Here is a 20,922-nt window from a genome sequence, read left to right as displayed (position 1 = left end):
ATCACGACTAGTGTCAGTTGGCAGAACTGACTGGTGTGTTAGAATGTTTACACGCCAACTGTCATTCGAATGGATTAATTATGGGCAGCGAGTGGTTACTTCAGGTTATTGCAGACAATGACAGCCACTATCGATTAATCTAGTTGGGTTAATGGTAGTCGTTATGAGTTACCAGTAGCTTCTATGAACCAATTACAGTTAATACAAGCGGCTGGTGAAAGTAGTTGATGAAGAGTGAAGCAGTTACTGAGATTCAAGCTCCAATTGACATGGGTGAGATGTGAAGAGGGCAGAGAATGAGCTGTAGCAATGAAAGGTAAAAGATCACAAATCAGAAAGACAGCATAGAGGAGGGAGTGAGCAAAAGGGTATCGCAGACTAAAACAACAGACAAAGGGCCAGAGAGAGATCAGAGAATACAGAGACGACTTGATGGCATCATCTAGAAGAAAAAACAGGTTATGAAAGAACAAAGCAAATATATCAGATAGAGCATGGGCTGCAGTAAATACGAACCAGAGAAGGGTGAATAGCAATGTGATGAGACAGGCAGCTTTCCCTCCGGATTTTCTGTTCAACGATCAAGCTTTGTCCAAATTTCTCAAATAACCGTTCATCCTGAAGTCACTCGAGTGAAGATTCTTACCTGTGAATTTCCGGAGGACTCCTTTTAATCTTTGCACTTGACTCGATCACTTCCTTTGCGACTTTACCACTGGAAGCAGCAAGAATGGAGCCACATAGAGAGAGTCAGTGCACGAGAGCTAACAGTGAGACACCAATTCCTTCTATCATTGACCTGTTACAGTGGGACACAGAGCGATATAGACACTCCCTGCCATCCTCCTCAGGCACAGAATGAGGAACCATGTCCTGTGCTCTTGCAGATGGAGATATGTGTGGGGCTAATCAGCCATACCATAATAATTGCCTTCAATTATCTCTATGCTTCAACTAAACTGCTTCCAACGGCCATTTGTAACTAATGCCACTTAAATGTAATTTTGAAAGATGCAATGAGATTGCTCCATTTTCAAAGCAATTAGAAGATTTTATTTTTCTTATGGCTGAATTATCCAATATTAGATCTCCTTTCCCATCCAGCTCTCCATCCTTAACTTCTGTACAGAGGCCCCTTGATAACATTAAAGCCTGTGAGTTAGTGCCTTGACACCACGGCAACAGTGACCACTGGCCTTGGCTCCAAAGCCCAAGTGGGAATATCTCCTGACCATTTTGGCCCAAATACTTGGGAGGCGATGGCCTAGTGATATTATCGCTAGACCATTAATCCAAAAACTCAGTTAATGTTCGAGGAATCCAGCTTCCAATCCCACCACAGCAGATGGTGGAACTTAAATTCAATTAAAAAAAACCTGGACCTACTGATCACCATGAAACCATTGCCGATGGTCGGAAAAACCCAACTGGTTCACCAACATCCTTTAGGGAAGGAATTCTGCCGTCCTTACCCAGTCTGGCCTACATGTGACTCCCAACAATAAACAAGGGCAACTAGGGATGGGCAATAAATGCTGGCCAGCCAGTAACGCCCACGAATGAATAAAAGAAAATCTAAGGCCCAAACCGACCTGGCCTTCCTTCCATAACTGTGCCTAAATGAAGTGTTAGTGTTCAGTAGCCTCTACTTACTCTGACTATTTACCTGTATCGAAACCGACTTCCTTTGAAGAACAGATTGCTGCTCGAAACCGTTCGAACCTGACTGGATTTTTCAAATCTGTTCAAGGGCAGAAAGAGCATAAAATATTCAAATCCACTTCTGCCACTCTACATCCTCAAACCCCCTTCCCCAGAGAGCACCCACCGCCCACCACTCTGCATCCTCAAACCCCCTCCCCCAGAGACCACCCACTGCCCACCACTCTGCATCCTCAAACCCCCTTCCCCAGAGACCACCCACTGCCCACCACTCTGCATCCTCAAACCCCCTTCCCCAAGACCACCCACTGCCCACCACTCTGCATCCTCAAACCCCCTTCCCCAAGACCACCCACTGCCCACCACTCTGCATCCTCAAACCCCCTTCCCCAAGACCACCCACTGCCCACCACTCTGCATCCTCAAACCCCACCCCAGAGACCACCCACTGCCCACCACTCTGTGCCCTCAAACCCCACCCCAGAGACCACCCACTGCCCACCACTCTGCATCCTCAAACCCCACCCCCAAGACCACCCACTGCCCACCACTCTGCATCCTCAAACTCCCTCCCCCAGAGGGCACACACTGCCCCCCACTCTGCATCCTCAAACCCCACCCCCAAGACCACCCACTGCCCACCACTCTGCATTCTCAAACCCCCTTCCCCAAGACCACCCACTGCCCACCACTCTGCATCCTCAAACCCCCTTCCCCAGAGAGCACCCACTGCCCACCACTCTGCATCCTCAAACCCCCTCCCCCCAAGACCACCCACTGCCCACCACTCTGCATCCTCAAACCCCCTTCCCCAGAGAGCACACACTGCCCCCCACTCTGCATCCTCAAACCCCACCCCCAAGACCACCCCCTGCCCCCCACTCTGCATCCTCAAACCCCCTTCCCCTGAGAGCACCCACTGCCCACCACTCTGCATCCTCAAACTCCCTCCCCCCGAGACCACCCCCTGCCCACCACTCTGCATCCTCAAACCCCCTCCCCCAGAGAGCACCCACTGCCCACCACTCTGCATCCTCAAACTCCCTCCCCCCGAGACCACCCCCTGCCCATCACTCTGCATCCTCAAACCCCATCCCCCAGAGACCACCCCCTGCCCATCACTCTGCATCCTCAAACCCCATCCCCCAGAGACCACCCACTGCCCCCCACTCTGCATCCTCAAACCCCCTTCCCCAGAGAGCACCCACTGCCCACCACTCTGCATCCTCAAACCCCCTCCCCCAAGACCACCCCCTGCCCACCACTCTGCATCCTCAAACCCCCTCCCCCAAGACCACCCACTGCCCAACACTCTGCATCCTCAAACCCCCGTCCCCAGAGACTACCCACTGCCCACCACTCTGCATCCTCAAACCCCACCCCCAAGACCACCCACTGCCCACCACTCTGCATCCTCAAACTCCCTCCCCCAGAGAGCACCCACTGCCCACCACTCTGCATCCTCAAACCCCCTCCCCGAGAGAGCACCCACTGCCCACCACTCTGCATCCTCAAACCCCCTCCCCCAGAGAGCACCCACTGCCCACCACTCTGCATCCTCAAACCCCCTTCCCCAGAGAGCACCCACTGCCCACCACTCTGCATCCTCAAACTCCCTCCCCCCGAGACCACCCACTGCCCACCACTCTGCATCCTCAAACCCCACCCCCAAGACCACCCACTGCCCACCACTCTGCATCCTCAAACCCCCTCCCCCAGAGACCACCCACTGCCCATCACTCTGCATCCTCAAACCCCCTTCCCCAGAGACCACCCACTGCCCATCACTCTGCATCCTCAAACCCCCTTCCCCAGAGACCACCCACTGCCCACCACTCTGCATCCTCAAACCCCACCCCCAAGACCACCCACTGCCCACCACTCTGCATCCTCAAACCCCCTTCCCCAGAGACCACCCACTGCCCATCACTCTGCATCCTCAAACTCCCTCCCCCCAAGACCACCCCCTGCCCCCCACTCTACATCCTCAAACCCCCTTCCCCAGAGAGCACCCCCTGCCCCCCACTCTACATCCTCAAACTCCCTCCCCCAGAGACCACCCCCTGCCCAACACTCTACATCCTCAAACCCCCTCCCCCTGAGACCACCCCCTGCCCAACACTCTGCATCCTCAAACTCCCTCCTCCTGAGACCACCCCCTGCCCAGCACTCTGCATCCTCAAACCCCCTTCCCCAGAGACCACCCACTGCCCACCACTCTGCATCCTCAAACCCCACCCCCAAGACCACCCACTGCCCACCACTCTGCATCCTCAAACCCCCTTCCCCAGAGACCACCCACTGCCCACCACTCTGCATCCTCAAACCCCCTTCCCCAGAGACCACCCACTGCCCACCACTCTGCATCCTCAAACTCCCTCCCCCCGAGACCACCCCCTGCCCCCCACTCTACATCCTCAAACTCCCTCCCCCAGAGACCACCCCCTGCCCAACACTCTACATCCTCAAACCCCCTCCCCCTGAGACCACCCCCTGCCCAACACTCTGCATCCTCAAACTCCCTCCTCCTGAGACCACCCACTGCCCACCACTCTGCATCCTCAAACCCCACCCCCAAGCCCACCCACTGCCCACCACTCTGCATCCTCAAACCCCCTTCCCAGAGACCACCCACTGCCCATCACTCTGCATCCTCAAACCCCCTTCCCCAGAGACCACCCACTGCCCATCACTCTGCATCCTCAAACCCCCTCCCCCAGAGACCACCCACTGCCCATCACTCTGCATCCTCAAACCCCCTTCCCCAGAGACCACCCACTGCCCATCACTCTGCATCCTCAAACCCCCTTCCCCAGAGAGCACCCCCTGCCCCCCACTCTGCATCCTCAAACCCCCTCCCCCAGAGAGCACCCCCTGCCCCCCACTCTGCATCCTCAAACCCCCTCCCCCCGAGACCACCCACTGCCCACCACTCTGCATCCTCAAACCCCCTTCCCCAGAGACCACCCACTGCCCATCACTCTGCATCCTCAAACCCCCTTCCCCAGAGACCACCCACTGCCCATCACTCTGCATCCTCAAACCCCCTTCCCCAGAGAGCATCCACTGCCCATCACTCTGCATCCTCAAACCCCACCCCCAAGACCACCCACTGCCCACCACTCTGCATCCTCAAACCCCCTTCCCCAGAGACCACCCACTGCCCACCACTCTGCATCCTCAAACCCCCTTCCCCAGAGACCACCCACCGCCCACCACTCTGCATCCTCAAACCCCCTTCCCCAGAGACCACCCACTGCCCATCACTCTGCATCCTCAAACCCCCTTCCCCAGAGAGCATCCACTGCCCATCACTCTGCATCCTCAAACCCCACCCCCAAGACCACCCACTGCCCACCACTCTGCATCCTCAAACCCCCTTCCCCAGAGACCACCCACTGCCCACCACTCTGCATCCTCAAACCCCCTCCCCCAGAGAGCACCCACTGCCCACCACTCTGCATCCTCAAACCCCACCCCCAAGACCACCCACTGCCCACCACTCTGCATCCTCAAACCCCCTTCCCCAGAGACCACCCCACTGCCCACCACTCTGCATCCTCAAACCCCCTCCCCCAGAGAGCACCCACTGCCCACCACTCTGCATCCTCAAACCCCCTTCCCCAGAGACCACCCCCTGCCCACCACTCTGCATCCTCAAACCCCCTTCCCCCGAGACCACCCCCTGCCCAACACTCTGCATCCTCAAACCCCCTCCCCCAGAGAGCACCCCCTGCCCCCCACTCTACATCCTCAAACCCCCTTCCCCCGAGACCACCCCCTGCCCAACACTCTGCATCCTCAAACTCCCTCCTCCTGAGACCACCCCTGCCCTACACTCTGCATCCTCAAACCCCCTCCCCGAGACCACCCCCTGCCCCCCACTCTACATCCTCAAACTCCCTCCTCCTGAGACCACCCCCTGCCCTACACTCTGCATCCTCAAACTCCCTCCTCCTGAGACCACCCCCTGCCCAGCTAACTGTGTGAACCACCCACCCAAACAATAACTCGAGAAGAAACATTCAGGTCATTTTCCATGGTGACATTGGACAAACATTCTTTTTGATACGTTACTGAGATGTAGGGATCAGGGGTACCCTCCTTTCATAACATGTCCATACTGATAGCATAGAATCCCTACAGTGCAGGAGGAGGCCATTCAGCCCACAGAGTCTGCATCAATTCTCTGACAGACTACCTTACCCAGGCTGTCTCCCCCACCCCTGCTCTATCACCACAACCCCACACATATAGCATGGCTAATCCACCTAACCTGCACATCTTTGAACTGTGGTTGGAAACCAGAGCACCCAGAGGAAACCCATGCAGACATGGGGAGAACACGCAGGCTCCAGGCAGACAGTGACCCAAGCCGGGAATCGAATCCGGGTCTCTGGAGCTGTGAGGCTGCAGTGCTAACCCCTGTGCCACCTTGCCACAGCTTAATAATTGGTTCCCATATCTCTGACGCAGAATGTTTGGGGGTGGACGGGGGGAGACGTGGTGGTGGTGGTGGGTGGGGGTTCAACTCCCACTCCAGAGGCAGGAACACAAATCCCATACTGACACGCTCAGCGAGGTACTGAGGGAGTGCTGCACTGTCTGCGTTACTGCCTGTGTTGAACCCAGAGACATGGCCCCGACGGCACTCCCAGCAACACACTTCAAAACAAAACACACAAGGGGGCAAATTGTAAAACAGAAAGAAAGCTTCAGTCTGTGATGCTGGTCGGTATTTCTCCCTGTCCCGTGTCACTAATCACAGCAACTACCCCATTCACAGGCAATGCGGACATCACTGTGACAGGGAGTGTATGAGGTGAACACCATTGATGTCTTTAAAGCGAAGCTGGAAAAACACATGAGGAAAACAGGAATAGAATGATGTGGGGGGGTGGGGGGTGTGGGGGCGGGGGAGATGAAGGTAGGAGGGAGGGCCACAGGAACAGTCAGAAGCTTTTTCCCCAGGGTGAAAGAGTCAATTACCAGGAGGCACAGGTTTCAGGTACGAGGGGAAAGGTTTAAAGGAGATGTAGGAGGCAGATTTTTTACACAGAGGGTGGTGGGTGCCTGGAACTCGCTGTGGGGGGAGGTAGTGGAAGCAGATACGGTAGTGATCTTAAGGGGCGTCTTGACAAATACATGAATAGGATGGGAATAGAGGGACGTGGCCCCTGGAAGGGTAGGGGGTTTTAGTTAAGCTGGGCAGCACTGTCGGTGCAGGCTTGGAGGGCCGAAGGGCCTGTTCCTGGAGCAGTTGAGATGATTGGTCAGTTCCTGAGCTGTAATTAACCCGGAATGACAGACACTCACTTGTAAAATGCTTGATTTTCCACTCCACACTTCCACAGGTGTTTGCACGCCTCAGGAGTTGGTGCAAAGTACGTCAAAATAATCTTTGATTCCTGATAATGAAATGGTAAAAAAATTCACTGGTTAGAAAGCCCTCGGAAAAGATTTCTGACCTCATGCAACCCCACTTGAATAATTTCACAGAGAACAGGAGGAGAGATCGTGATGTCTGGACAAGGTTATCACACGGGTGACAAAGGAATAGATGGATGTGCCGATTGGCTGAGATGAAGTAGGTGGGAGGAGACTAATGTGGAGCATAAAATCCAGCATAACCCAGATGGGCCGAATGGCCCGTCTCTCTCTCTCTGCTGTAAATAATCTACAATTTTGACCCTTCATCATCGCTGAGAGCAGAATCCTGGAACTCCCTGTCTAACAGCACTGGGGTGTACCTACACCACGTGGACTGCAGTGGGTTCAAAAAGGCAGCTAGCTCACCGCCCTCCCTTCTCGAGGGAAATTAGGAGTGGGAAACAAACACTAGTCAGCAATGCTCGCGTGCCGAGAATTTTTTTTTTAGATACTAAATATAATCCTGGCTGTTCCGTTCTGTCAGATATTGAGCATAAAGCCTACTGATCTCAGCGATGAAAGTGTAAATATTTTGGCAGTGATTGGATGATGAACCACATTCACTTTAACATTTGAAACCAATGTTTAAACAGTCAGCATTTACCTCTTTTTGAGCTGCGTATAAATTAAATGTTTTCCCTTCAAACTTCATCTTGCTGACGTCAGCCCTGTAAAAGTCAGAGTGCTGCTGTGAATTGGGACGTTGTGGGACTTCACTCTATATACAAATAGATTTTAATTTCCATCAGTGACGCTCATAAAGGTTCACAAACCTGAGGATATTATTTCCCGTGAAGTCGGAATTCTTGCCGCAGTCGTTCAGAACATTGGCCGGGGCGGGGGGCGGTGCTGCTGGTCTGTACAGTTCTGATTGGTTCAGTATCTTAGGGTGGGAGTTACCGGCCCACGCTCGCCCCAAGACTGGAAAATCCCACCCGAGGTCAACAGACCTTTGTATGGTCCACAGCCACATCCCACACCCCCACCCCCACCCCCACCCCCGCTATAATTCCCATGGCGAGAAAATTCCACCCTTAGTGTTTCCCACAGAGGGACACATCAACCATCAAACGATGGGGTGAGATCTTCCCAGCCGTTCACGCCATGCTCCCAGTGCAGGGAGGTCAGAGAATTTGGCCGAATCTCCGGATGGGATGGAAAAATTCAGCTGGCGTTAACGGTGGGAAGAGCCCGGCCGACAGCTATTTGCTATGGCCCCCCCCCCCAAGACAATCAGTTTGCGATCATGGTTAGACTATCTCCAGCCATCGACACTTTGGGCTGGGTTGGATTGCCATGGGAACAGTGGTGGAGGCAGCAAGGGCGAGCTGCCAGTTTCTGATTGGATGCATCTCTCTGTGAGTGGGTCTTCCGCTGCTGGGCTCCTCAAACGTGGGGAGGCCCAAAGGTGGCCAATTAAGTGCCTGAAGGGCATTGGATTCCATTGAAGTGGGAGGAAACCGGAGCACCCGGAGAAAACCCACGCCGACACAGGGAGAACATTCAGGCTCCACACAGACAGTCACCCGAGGCCAGATTTGAACCTGGGTCTCTGACGCTGTGAGACAGCTAATCATTGTGCCTCTGTGCCACCCCTTTCACTAACACACAAGCAGTGGAGATATGACTATTTCTGGTTAATGAGAGATGGAAAGACTCCAGGCTGGAGTACAATGTGTACAGTTTGTAACAGGGACTGGGGATTCCCTCCAAACCACTCACCATCCTGATTTGGAAATATATCGGCTGTTCGTTCACTGAGGCTGGGTCAAAATCCTCCCTAACTAACAGCACTGTGGGTGTACATACACCAAGTGGACTGCAAAGATTCAAGAAGACAGCCCACTAGCATCCAGATGGGGTAAAGGTAACTGTGGGTAATAAATGCTGGTTTAGCCAGAAACACCCACACCCCATGAAATAATTTAAAAACTGCTAACTCGCTATTACGTTTGATTTAGAACAATGTAAGCGTTGTATCTTACATAGACGAAACCACCAGGAGATAATCGACATTAAACCAGGCACTGGCCACTCACCATTTTATAAAATGAATTCTCTTGTTTCCCTGAAGCACCACAAATCCAGACGGGGTAAAGGCCAAAAACGCTGCGTTTCCTGAAACATCCTACAGGAGAAATGTTCATATTCAGAAATCCAGGAATTTGCTGCCAAGATTTGCGTTAACTTGTAGACATTGTTTGTGCCCTTCACTGCACCATAAAAAACATTCTGTACCACAGCTTGGTATGGCTCCTGCTCTGCCCAAGACCGCAAGGAACTACAAAAGGTCGTGAATGTAGCCCAATCCATCACACAAATCAGCCTCCCATCCACTGCCTCTGTCTACACTTCCCGCTGTCATAGAGGATCACAGCATGGAAACAGCACTTCGGCCCAACTTGTCCATGCTGCCCCTTTTTTTAAACCCCTAAGCTAGTCCCAGTTGCCCGTACTTGGCCCTTTTCCCTCTATACCCATCTTACCCATATAACTGTCTGAATGCTTTTTAAAAGACAAAATTTTACCTGCCTTTACTACTGTCTCTGGCAGCTTGTTCCAGACACTCACTAGCCTCAGTGTGAAAAAATTGTCCAATTGTCTCGGAAAAGCAGCCAGCATAATTAAGGACCCCACACATTCTCTTCCACCTTCTTCAGTCAGGAAAAAGATACAAAAGTCTGAGGTCACATACCAACCGACTCCAGAACAGCTTCTTCCCTGCTGCTGTCAGACTTTTGAACGGACCTACCTTGCATTAAGTTGATCTTTCTCTACACCCTAGCTATGACTGTACACTACATTCTGCACTCTCTCATTTCCTTCTCTATGAATGGTATGCTTTGTCTGTATAGTGTGTAAGAAACAATACTTTTCACTGTATACTAATACACGTGACAATAATAATCAAATTCACATTTCCTCACCTCACACCGCACCATATGACACACGGTTAATGTAAATCTTTCTCTCCCCACTCCCCAGGCCAACACTAACCCTAACACAGCAATCAATACATCAGGAGCTAGCACACACTGTCTATGTTCCAGTCATCCGAGATACAAGAGGAGAGGGGGAAGGGGAGAGAGGGAGGGAGAAAGAGAGAGAGAGAGAGAGGGAGGGAGAAAGAGAGGGAGAGAGAGGGAGGGAGAAAGAGAGGGAGAGAGAGGGAGGGAGAAAGAGAGAGAGAGAGAGAGAGGGAGGGAGAAAGAGAGAGAGAGAGAGGGAGGGAGAAAGAGAGAGAGAGAGAGGGAGGGAGAAAGAGAGAGAGAGAGAGAGAGAGAGGGAGGGAGAAAGAGAGAGAGAGAGAGAGAGAGAGAGGGAGGGAGAAAGAGAGAGAGAGAGAGGGAGGGAGAAAGAGAGAGAGAGAGAGAGAGAGAGGGAGGGAGAGAGAGAGAGAGAGGGAGGGAGGAAGAGAGAGAGGGAGGGAGGAAGAGAGAGAGAGAGAGAGGGATGGAGGAAAAGAGAGAGGGGTAGGGATGGAACGGGAGGGAGAGGGGGCGAGAGGGGTGAGGGAGAGGGGGCGAGAGAGGTGAGGGAGAGGGGGCGAGAGAGGTGAGGGAGAGGGGGCGAGAGGGGTGAGGGAGAGGGGGCGAGAGGGGTGAGGGAGAGGGAGCGAGAGGGGTGAGGGAGAGGGGGCGAGAGGGGTGAGGGAGAGGGGGCGAGAGGGGTGAGGGAGAGGGGGCGAGAGGGGTGAGGGAGAGGGGGCGAGAGGGGTGAGGGAGAGGGGGCGAGAGGGAGAATGGAAGGGAGAGAGAGGGAGGGAGGGAGGGAGAGAATGTGGACAGAAAGGAGGGGGAGGAAAAGATGGAGAGAGAAAGAGAAGGAAGGGAGGATACAGAGAGACAGAGTGGCGTAGGGAGAGAGGAGAGGTAAAGGATAGTATGGAGAGGGAGAAGTTTACTGATGACGAGCTCTTGCTCAGCCCACATTGGAATTCTAGGATTAAGACTCAACTGGGAGGTCAGTAACCGGAAGGGATGAGATTACAAACATTCAGGGACTGCATGTCCAGGCGGAGGTGTTCTGATTATTCCTCTCCGGTACCTTGCAAGGATGGGGATCAACTCCGTACGTTTCCAGTGACTGCGCTTTCTTCAGGAAATTCAATTCTGCTGTGTCCGGAGACTGCCCACTGCAGAGAAATGATCAAATAGCACAGAGATCAGCGACTGGGGACATTTTAACTGTGTGTGTGTGTGTGTGTGTGTGTGTGTGTGTGTGAGAGACAGAGTGAGAGTGTGGGTGCATTTGTGTGTGGGTGAGTGTGAGTGAGTGTGAGTGGGCAAGTATAGCAACTATCTGCTGCTAAACTTCATTTTAAAAAAATGGTTTACATTTATGTAGTGCCTTTAGCACTCAGTTAATTTTAAAGTGTCTTATTTTAAAGCTGTCGTTCACCCAAGGATCCCATTCAGGAATCTCGCCTCCAGGTCTCAAATCTGAGTCTAAAAGGTGAATAATAATCAGTAACTCCTCCGTGAGGGAATGCTGCACTGTCAGAGGCGCTGGTTTGAGGTGTTGAAACAAGGCTCCATTGGCCCTCGCAAATGGACATGAAAGATCTTGTAAACCTCTGGAAGGAATGTGAAGTTTTCTCAGAAACCCTGGCTAATATTTATCCCCCACCCAATTTCACTTAGAACAGATTATCTGGTGATTTGAAGAGAAAATGCTGGAACGTCTCAGCAGGTCTGGCAGCATCTGTAAGACTGTAAAAGCTTTGACAAAGGATCATCTGGACTCGAAACGTCAGCTCTTTTCTCTCCTTACAGATGCTGCCAGACCTACTGAGATTTTCCAGCATTTTCTTTTTTGGTTTCAGATTCCAGCATCCGAAGTAACTTGCTTTTATCTGGCGATTTATCTCAGTGCTGCTTGTGGGATCTTGTAAACTGGCTAAACTTTCCTACATTACAACATTGGCTACACTTTAGAAAGTTCTTCAGTGACCTCAAAGCACACTGGGATATCCTCAGGGTGTGAAAGGCGTTATATAAATACAAGTCCTCACTATCTCTCCTGTACTCTCTGCTTCCCACTCACACCATCCCCTGATACTATCTCAATGTACCTTCTCCACAGTTCCCAGAAGGCTAATTCACTTACTGTACCTAAGTTCAGTTTTGTGGATCTCAGCGATTTTTCTTTCCAGCTTCTCAGAATGTTTCGGAAAGAACTGGAACTTGGAGCTGTATCCTTCAGGGTGCTTTCCTGCATCATAGTCACCGATTTCAGCTAGAATTGAGAACATCTTCAAATAAACAAAATAGTTTCAAAAAAGAGACCTTTTCCCAAGCTCCGAGAAACATTAACATTTGCCTTGTGTTATCAGTTACGTTTCAGACTGAATTATTCTGGGCTCATCTGGGAGTGAGCCAGGAAGAAGAGTGAGAGAGGGAGGGGGAGAGAGAGAGAAAAAAGCACACAGGCAAGAAAGAGAGAGTGAGACAGAGAGAGAGAGAGAAAATGAAAGCGAGAGAAACAGAAAGGGAGACAGACAGAGAGCGAGAGAGAGTGACTGACTAACACAGGCTGAGAAAGAGAATGAGACAGAGAGAAAAATAATAGAGAGACAGAAAGAGAGGTGGGCAGCAAGAAAGAGCAAGGGAAAGAGTCAGACACAGGCAGAATGAGAGAGAGGGAGAGAAATAGAGGGAACGAAACAGAGAGAACATAATGAGAGAGTTATGGAAAGTCAGAGACACAGAGATAGATGCAGAAAGGAAGTGAAAGAGAGAGAGAGAAAATGGGAGTTATGGGTGTGTGTAGGGAATAAGAAAAGATAAGAGGGAGAGAAAATGGAGAGACCAGGATAAACAAAAGAAGCAGGGAGAGAACAAGGTTTGTAAAGAGTGAAAAACATCCATCAAGAATTCAGTTAATCTGAAAAGTGGAGTATAAATTGGAGTGTTGCTGGTAGAATCACCTGCTCAACTCCCTAAAAGTTAAGATTGTATAAACGAAGATTAACCTCCCTCCCAATAGGAAGCTGAAGGGCTCTCGTTTCACATCCTGTTTTTAACCCTTCCCACCTTTCTTCATCTCACTCTTTCAGAATATCTTCCTATTCCTTTCTCCTGCATACATTTATTTTGATCTACGCTATTTGATTCCACTACTGTGCGACCATGGGTGGCACGGTAGCACAGTGGTTAGCACTGCTGCTCCACAGCTCCAGGGGCTTGGGTTCGATTCCCAGCTCGGATCACTGTCTGTGTGGAGTTTGTGCATTCTCCCCGTGTCTGCGTGGGTTTCCTCCGGGTGCTCCGGTTTCCGCCCACAGTCCAAAGATGTGTGGGTTAGGTTGATTGGCCATGCTAAAAAAAATTTGCCCTTAGTGTCCTGAGATGCGTGGATTAACAGGCCTGGGTGGGATTGTGGTTGGTGCAGACTCAATGGGCCGAAGGGCCTCTTTCTGCACTGGAGGGTTCTATGATTCTACTCCCAGAGGTAGTGAATTCCTCTCTGTGTAGAGAGATTTGTCCTAAATTCCCAGTTGGATTTATTGGTGACGATCTTGGATTTATGGAAAGATTTACTTCACCAAAGTGTCTACTGGTTCCACTGGAGCCGGGGAAGTTTCCAATTATCCCTGACCTGGCTGGGAACAGTGGACTCACTCGTTGCAGCCAAGGGTTGTAACTGAACCCAGTGAAAAACAGGTGGCAGCACTGGGAGCCCACTGAACAGGTGGGCCCTGTCCTTGATGCCGGGATTGTCCGGTGCCGCTGAACGTGAACGGAGTTTTGGCTGGAACACCAAATTCTCCGTTCTCGCCGCGAGGTGGGTGCGGACAAGATCGGAGAATTCTGCCCGTGATGGTTAACATGAACACTCAATGGCAGGAGCCTCAGACCCCTCATCCGGCCTTTGTCGCTTTTCCTCAGAATGTTCAGGATTACTCTGCCGTGTAAGAATTGCATCAGCTCCAGAAGACAGGCTGGCGTTGGAATTCAATGGGAAAAAATGAAAGAAAGAAGGGCTTGTATTTACAAAGAGCCTTATCATATCAAACGACAATGTCTGAACATGCCATTCAATCACTTCAAACCACCGACCGCTATAATCAAAGAGTTTATAATCCCACCAGGAAAACTGAAACTAAACTCAATAAAATCCATGTTTTGTTGGCATCAAAAAGAATGACCCATTGTTCCAGAGGACAGGAAACATTCTTTTATAAAGATCCTGAGCAGCAGGAGTGTTCAATGAGGCTATAACTTCATTAAATGTTTTTTTTTGAGGCCTTAATGAGCTTGAGACATCCTGGCACACCGACCCTCAATATTCAGGGCCCTTCCTCTTTGGCTACAAGGTTCCATCATTAAATATTAAAAATGTCTCGCAGTTATCCATATTCTCAATCTATCTCTGAGCTTTGATTCGGGGTAACATTCCCACCAAGGATCAGAGAGATGGTTGTGGGTTCATATCCTTCAATCACAAAGACTGCCTACATCCACCCCCATAACATCACCCATCTCTGCACCGGCGCCCCCCTCCTCCCCTCCCCAGCTGCCCCCAAACCCCCAACTCCTCAGCTCATCTGCTGGTGTTAATTCCAAACTCAAACTATTCCATTGCCGTTCTGATCAATCTCTCAGCTTTCAGTCGCTATAAACCTGAACACAATCAAACCTGTCCTTACCCTAACTGAAGTATCCTATCAGAACTTTCCACACACCTGACGAAGGAACAGCGTTCCGAAAGCTTGTGGGTTTACTATCAAATAAACTGGTTGGACTTTAACCTGGTGTTGTGAGACTTCTTACTGTGCTTATGCTAACTAACACTGGGTCCCATTCCTCCGTTAAGTCTGTGTTTGCTGACCTGCTTCCGTGCCCAATTACTCCTCTATTTTTAAAGTCTTCTTCTTGTTTCCCGATCTTTCAATGGCCTCTCCCCTCCCTTCCCCTGTAATCTCACCCCACCCTACAAAGTTTTGAGATCTCTGACGCTTGCCCAATTTTGGCCCCTTGAGCATCCCCAATTTTCACCACTCCACAACTGGCGGCCGCCTGGGTCCAAAGCTCTGGAGCTCCCTCCCTGAACCTCTCCATCACCTCCTTTAAATTCTTTAATCAAACTTTTGGTTACCTGTCTTAGCATCTTCTTGCACGGTCTGGTATCAAACTGGGTTTGTTAATCACTCCCGTGCGGCACTTTGGGGTGTTTTACAACTTGAAAAAGGTGCTATGTAAATGCAAGTTGCTGCTGCAGGGAACAAAGGGAGACAGAAATAAAGTCTTATTAATGGACAGTTACCTTGCAGGATGTAAGCTGCGAGCAGCGCTGCGTCAGAGGTCTTGCAGAGGAGACGCCCGTGATACAAATCTCTTTTTATCTGGAGGAAGACCAGATACCTGGAGAGAAATACAGGAGGTGTGTAATTCAGATTGTTAATCGCACACAGCCCAGTCACGTCCCACCAAAAACAGAATCGGTAATAGTTTTCCAAAATAGGAAGTGGTGATGTATTTATAAAAATAATAGTTTATCAGAGAGGGGGGATGGGATTAGTAGGGATGAGCCCTTTCTTAGACATGGGGTAGGCAGCGTGGGCCCACACTCCCCCACCCACCCCCAACCCCATTGCTGTGTCTGTAATGATGGCAGGATTGTGGAGACAGTCATTATTCGCCGAGATCGATCTGCGTGTGAGCGTCTGAACATGTTCAAGGTAACAGAATCGAGGTGAGTAGATGGGAGTTAAGACGGAATCCAGGCAGGAGCGAACGGCAGACATGCTGGAGGGGCTCAACGGCCTCATCCTGTTCCCAGCGTTGAGAAACCAGCATTAGGAATACCGGCTTCACCAGAGGGACCAGGTGTTGCAGATGGATGGATGTTTCCGGAGCAGCTGATCTGTGTTAGTGCAGGGCCTGTGATGAACAGGCTTCAGCCTCCAGCTAAATGACTGTATGAATGCTCTCTGTCCTCCACCCGCCCCCCCTCCTCCCCCGAGAGAGACACAGCAAGGAAAATCTCCAAGGAAATATCTCAGATTGTTAACGCAGCCACAAGGCAGCTGCAGCGATCAAATTGAATAAATGCTCGTCATTGGTTCATCCACTTATTCTTTTAATAGAGATTAATATGTTTTAATAGAGATCATTAACAGATACTCAGTCCTCCCCATCATGCCACACAGAGTCAGAGTTGCCAAACCTCCAGGATTGCCCTGGAGTAACTGAAAGCAACACCTAACCCTAACCCCAACACCTAACCCAACCCTAACCGAACTCTAACTCTAATGCACCTAACACTAACCGAACCCTAACCATACTGCCCTAACTCTAACACCTAACCCTAAACCTAACACCTAACCCTAAACCTCACCCTAATCCTAGCCCTAAAACCGTAACCCCTAAACCTTAACCCTCGCCCTGTCGCCTAACCCTAACACCAAACCCAACCCTAATTCTAAACCTGAAACCTAACCCTAACCCTTAACCCTAATCCTTAACCCTAATCCTTACCCCAACCTCAATCCTAACCCCAACCCCAACCCCTAACGCCTGGCCCTAATGCCTCGCCCTAACCCTAACCCTAATCCTTAACCCTAACTCCTAACTGTTAACCCTAACCCCGAATACCTAACCCTAACCCTAACCCCGAATACCTAACCCTAACCCTTCCTTAACTCCCATCAAACCTTCATCTATCCTGTTCAGTTTTTATTGCAGAGAGGGGAACCCACCCACCCACTCGGTGGCCTGAGGCTGCACCCCTCACTGCTGAGTGAGACTCCAGCTGGAGCTAATTTGTAGGAGGCATCTCTGGAACATACCCTCCTCCCCGCCCGACCCCACCACGCCCGCTCCCCTCCCCCACTCCTCTCCACCCGCTCCCCACCCTCCTCCACCCCCACCAATCCCCCATCCACTCTACCACTCCACCTCCACACTCCCCTCCCTTCACCATCCCACACCATTGTGTTAGGTGCATTAGGGTTAGGTGTTAGGGCTAGGGCGTGCGAGCGTGAGGCGGGCGAGCGTGAGGCGTGCGAGCGTGAGGCGGGCGAGCGTGAGGCGTGCGAGCGTGAGGCGGGCGAGCGTGAAATGTAAATTGAGGTTTCATGGTCAATGAAGGTTTTCCCTCAGGAAATTCTCCTTTCTCTAAGAATGTTCAAATTCTTCTTTAAGGCCAAGGTTCCACTATTTTCATTCTCTCTCCTGAGTGCCTGTGTTTTCTAAAGCTAATTTCACACTGCACTGCCCGTGACGCCACCTATCCATCGATATCTGTGCTCTCTCTACATTATTGAACCCCGGTCTGTGCTGCCAGCCCTCTGTGACTGACACTGTTTCATTGTAAGCTAACTATCTCTGTGACAAATAACACGAGACTATCACCAAACGCCACCTGATCCACAAAGCCCTCGCTACTGTTAGCACAATCACACTCTCAGTATTGCTGTGTTGAATCAACAAACGCTCTCATCAATCTCCTTCATTTAGAGAGACAAATGTCACCACCTTTAACAAACCCTGAATCTGGAGAGGGTACAGAACACTCCAGCTCAGAACGAGTGTCGCAGAGGTACTTACAATCAGGCCTCGCAAAACAGAATGGGAGAAGGACTGGGAGCAGGGTAATGTGGAACAGCAGCAGAATGGGATTAAGGGGGCTGCAGAGAGGAATACACTGGGCTAAATGGCCTCATCCACGCTGTAACCTTTCTATGATTGTGTCTAATTGCCCGTTGGGCAGCAATCGCAGCTGAGTCAAGGAAATTGTGGGTTCAAACGTGGACACCATCATTGCCGAGGGGAATCTGCATTATTGAAGATCTCGTCATGTTAAACCAGGGCCTCGTCTACGGATATTAAAGATCCCACATCACTAAGTGAAGAGCAGCAGGAATTCTCCAGGTGCCACAGCCAATGTTTCTCTCTCAAACCAAACTAAAACATTAGGATAAGCCAATCATTTGTTACTGTCAAACATAACTCGACAATAACGATTCCCTTTAAATACTGCTCGTCCATGCGCATCTCCAGTGAGAGGAATTCTTCCACATCTCACTCCAGCTTTCAAATACATTTCCTACAACATTCTGAGGTCATGAACGGTGCTAAATAAATACAAGTTAGAGTCACATGGCGCGATCTTACCGCCCGTTCACGCCACGCTCCTGCTGCAGCAAAGCTGGAGAATTTTCTGTCCAGTCAGATCGCCCTTCACTGCAGCGGGATAGGAAAATCCTGCCAGCGTGAATGGCCGTAGCATTCTGGCCACAGAGTTTTACAGCACAGAATGAGGCCCTTTGGCCCACCGTATCTCTGCCATCCATCAAGCTCCAATGTATTCTAATTCCATTCCCTTTGCCAAAGGTTTAACAAAGGGTCATCGGGACTTGAAACGTCTTTTCTCTCCTTACAGATGCTGAGATTTTCCAGCATTTTCCCTTTTGGTTTCAGATTCCAGCGTCCAAAGTAATTTGCTTTTATTCTAATTCCATTTTCCAGCACCTGATCCATTGCTTTTTTCCTGTGTGCAAGGGCTCATCTAAATACTTTTTAAATGCTGTGAGGATTCCCACCTCTATCACTCTTTCAGGCAGTGAGTTCCAGATTCTCACCACTCTCTGGGTGGAAACATTTTTCCCTCAAATCCTTTGTAAACCTCCTGTCCCTTTTCTTAAATCTCTGCCCCCTGGTAACTGACCCCTCTCCTAAAGGGAAAAGTTTCTTCCTATCTAGGTCCCTCACAATCTTGTGCATCTCAATCAGGTGTCTAGGACCCCCCCGTCCCCAGTCTCCTCTGCTCAAAGGGAAACAACCCCAGCCTAACTCGCCTCTCTTTATAACTGAAACGCTACACCCCAGGCAACATCCTGGTGAATCTCCTCTGCACTTTTTCGAGTTCTTACTGTATCTTCTTTACAAAACTGTCAGACCTGCTTTCCCAAAGGAAGTCCCATATTTTTACCGATTACCAGCAGGGAGGACAGTATGGATGAGATTCATTCATTCAGGTCATGGCCTGATGAACTCTGGGTCACCCTGAAACATTTTGCTCTTAGACACTGCCTGACCTCAGGGAACATCCTTTATCGCCCAGATTTATATCCAATGTTATTCCTCATGAATATTATAAATAGGCTGCTAATTTCCTTCAACAAAATAAGATTACACCTCACAAACTATGGAGACAGATGTCCAGAAATAACATCAAATATATCACTTTAAGATTTGTGAGCTCGTTTCTCCCCTGAAGATGGACCTTATGACAAAATAATGGAACCATCACAGCTTCAGTGCCTCGCGTACAACTTGTGTCAAATTCAATCTTAAATAACTTAACAATTTGAAAAATAAATCCTATCGGAGACTTCTCCTAGTTTCACTGATGTAATCTCATTCCTAGTAAATTAAATATTTATTTGAGGTTTGAAGCTTTTAAAAAATGCCAATTAGTGGCACTGAGTTTAATAAAAGCTTCATTTTAAAAGCCTCTTCATAGGGCCAGGAATCGACGTGAACTTATAACAAAACACTGAACAATATGTTCAAAATGTTGGCCTAAACAGACCCCAAGGAATCAATAATTGATCTCACTTTGAAGGGTAAGTGCAGGAAAGATACAATGAAGAAGGGATTGAAAGGTTACCAGAGCAATTTAGTTTAGAGTGGAAAACAGAAATTTGAAAGCAATTTCTAGACTCACATAAAGTCCTTTATGTGAAGTCCGGTATGTGAGGTTACCTAACCCGATAGCTTCCGCATGCTCTATCTGGTGCATTAGCCGTACTAAATTCTCCCTCAGTGTACCCGAACAGTGCGGCAACTGGGGGATTTTCACAGTAACTTCACTGCAGTGTTAACATAAGCCTACTTGTGACAAATAAATAAACTTTAAATTATCAATATAGTCCTATCTGCATAAATAATAAAGCATACTACCATCCAGTTAGAGACTGTAATTTTTTGTCCCCAGGTGAATAAAGCAACAAAATTTCATGGTTTTTAGAAAACAAAATAAACTTTCCTATAGAAAATCAACAAAGTAAAACCATCTACAATGTCACAGAATCATACAGTGCAGAAAAGGCCCTTTGGCCCATTAAGCCCACACCAACGGATTACAAACAGCTGACCTCCTACCTAATCCCATCTGCCAGCACTTGGCCCATAGCCCTGAATGTTATCATGTGCCAAGTGCTCATCCAGACACTTTTTAAAAGGACGTGAAGCAACCTGCCTCCACCACCCTCCCAGGCAGCGCACTCCACTCTATCACATTTTCCTCACATCCCCCCTAAGCCTGTTGCCCCTCACCTTGAATCTATATCCCCTCTTGACTGACCCTTCAACTAAGGGGAACAGCTGCTCCCTATCCACCCTGTCCATGCCCTTCATAATCTTGTGCACCTCGATCAGGTCGTCCCTCAGTCTTCTCTGCTCCAACAAAAATAACCCAAGCCTATCCAACCTTTCTTCATATGTTAAATGCTCCATCCCAGGCAGCATCCTGGTGAATCTCCTCTGCACTCCCTCCAGTGCAATCACAACCTTCCTATAATGTGGCAGTCAGAACTGCACACAGTGCTCTAGTTGTGAGCACAGCAAAGTTCTATACAACTCAAACATGATTCTCCTGCTTTTATAATCTATGCTTCGATTGATAAAGGCAAGTATCCCATATGACTTTTTCACCATCCTGTTAACATGCTCTTTGCCTTCAGAGATCTGTGGACAAACAGGCCAAGGTCCCTTTGTTCCATAGAACTTCCGAATATCCTACCATTCATTGAGTACTTTCTTGTCAAATTCTAACATTCAGAATTTATATGAGGTAAAAATTCTTCACTCAAAGGGTGGT

General features: G+C 49.8%; 1 protein-coding gene across 6 annotated transcripts in view; it reads right to left on the bottom strand.

Moving 5' to 3' along the window:
• The window catches only part of frmd5a (FERM domain containing 5a), a 222,945-nt gene that overhangs the window by 33,498 nt on the left and 168,525 nt on the right, over positions 1–20,922 (bottom strand). For 5 of the 6 annotated variants that reach the window (XM_080214173.1, XM_080214176.1, XM_080214174.1 and 2 more), the window contains 8 exons: positions 15,361–15,458; positions 12,207–12,330; positions 11,140–11,227; positions 9,132–9,220; positions 7,697–7,760; positions 6,979–7,070; positions 1,667–1,741; positions 647–715 (listed from right to left, as the gene is read on the bottom strand). In XM_080214173.1, the coding sequence (XP_080070299.1) occupies positions 647–715; positions 1,667–1,741; positions 6,979–7,070; positions 7,697–7,760; positions 9,132–9,220; positions 11,140–11,227; positions 12,207–12,330; positions 15,361–15,458 (699 nt within the window). Of the gene's footprint in view, positions 1–646; positions 716–1,666; positions 1,742–6,978; positions 7,071–7,696; positions 7,761–9,131; positions 9,221–11,139; positions 11,228–12,206; positions 12,347–15,360; positions 15,459–20,922 lie in introns of those variants that run through there. The other variant, XM_080214179.1, reaches the window with a different exon arrangement.

The sequence above is a fragment of the Carcharhinus amblyrhynchos genome, chromosome 28, assembly GCF_965287045.1.
Source record: "Carcharhinus amblyrhynchos chromosome 28, sCarAmb.v2.hapA, whole genome shotgun sequence".
In the NCBI taxonomy this organism is placed as follows: domain Eukaryota; kingdom Metazoa; phylum Chordata; class Chondrichthyes; order Carcharhiniformes; family Carcharhinidae; genus Carcharhinus; species Carcharhinus amblyrhynchos.
This window is presented reverse-complemented; position numbering and strand designations above follow the sequence as displayed.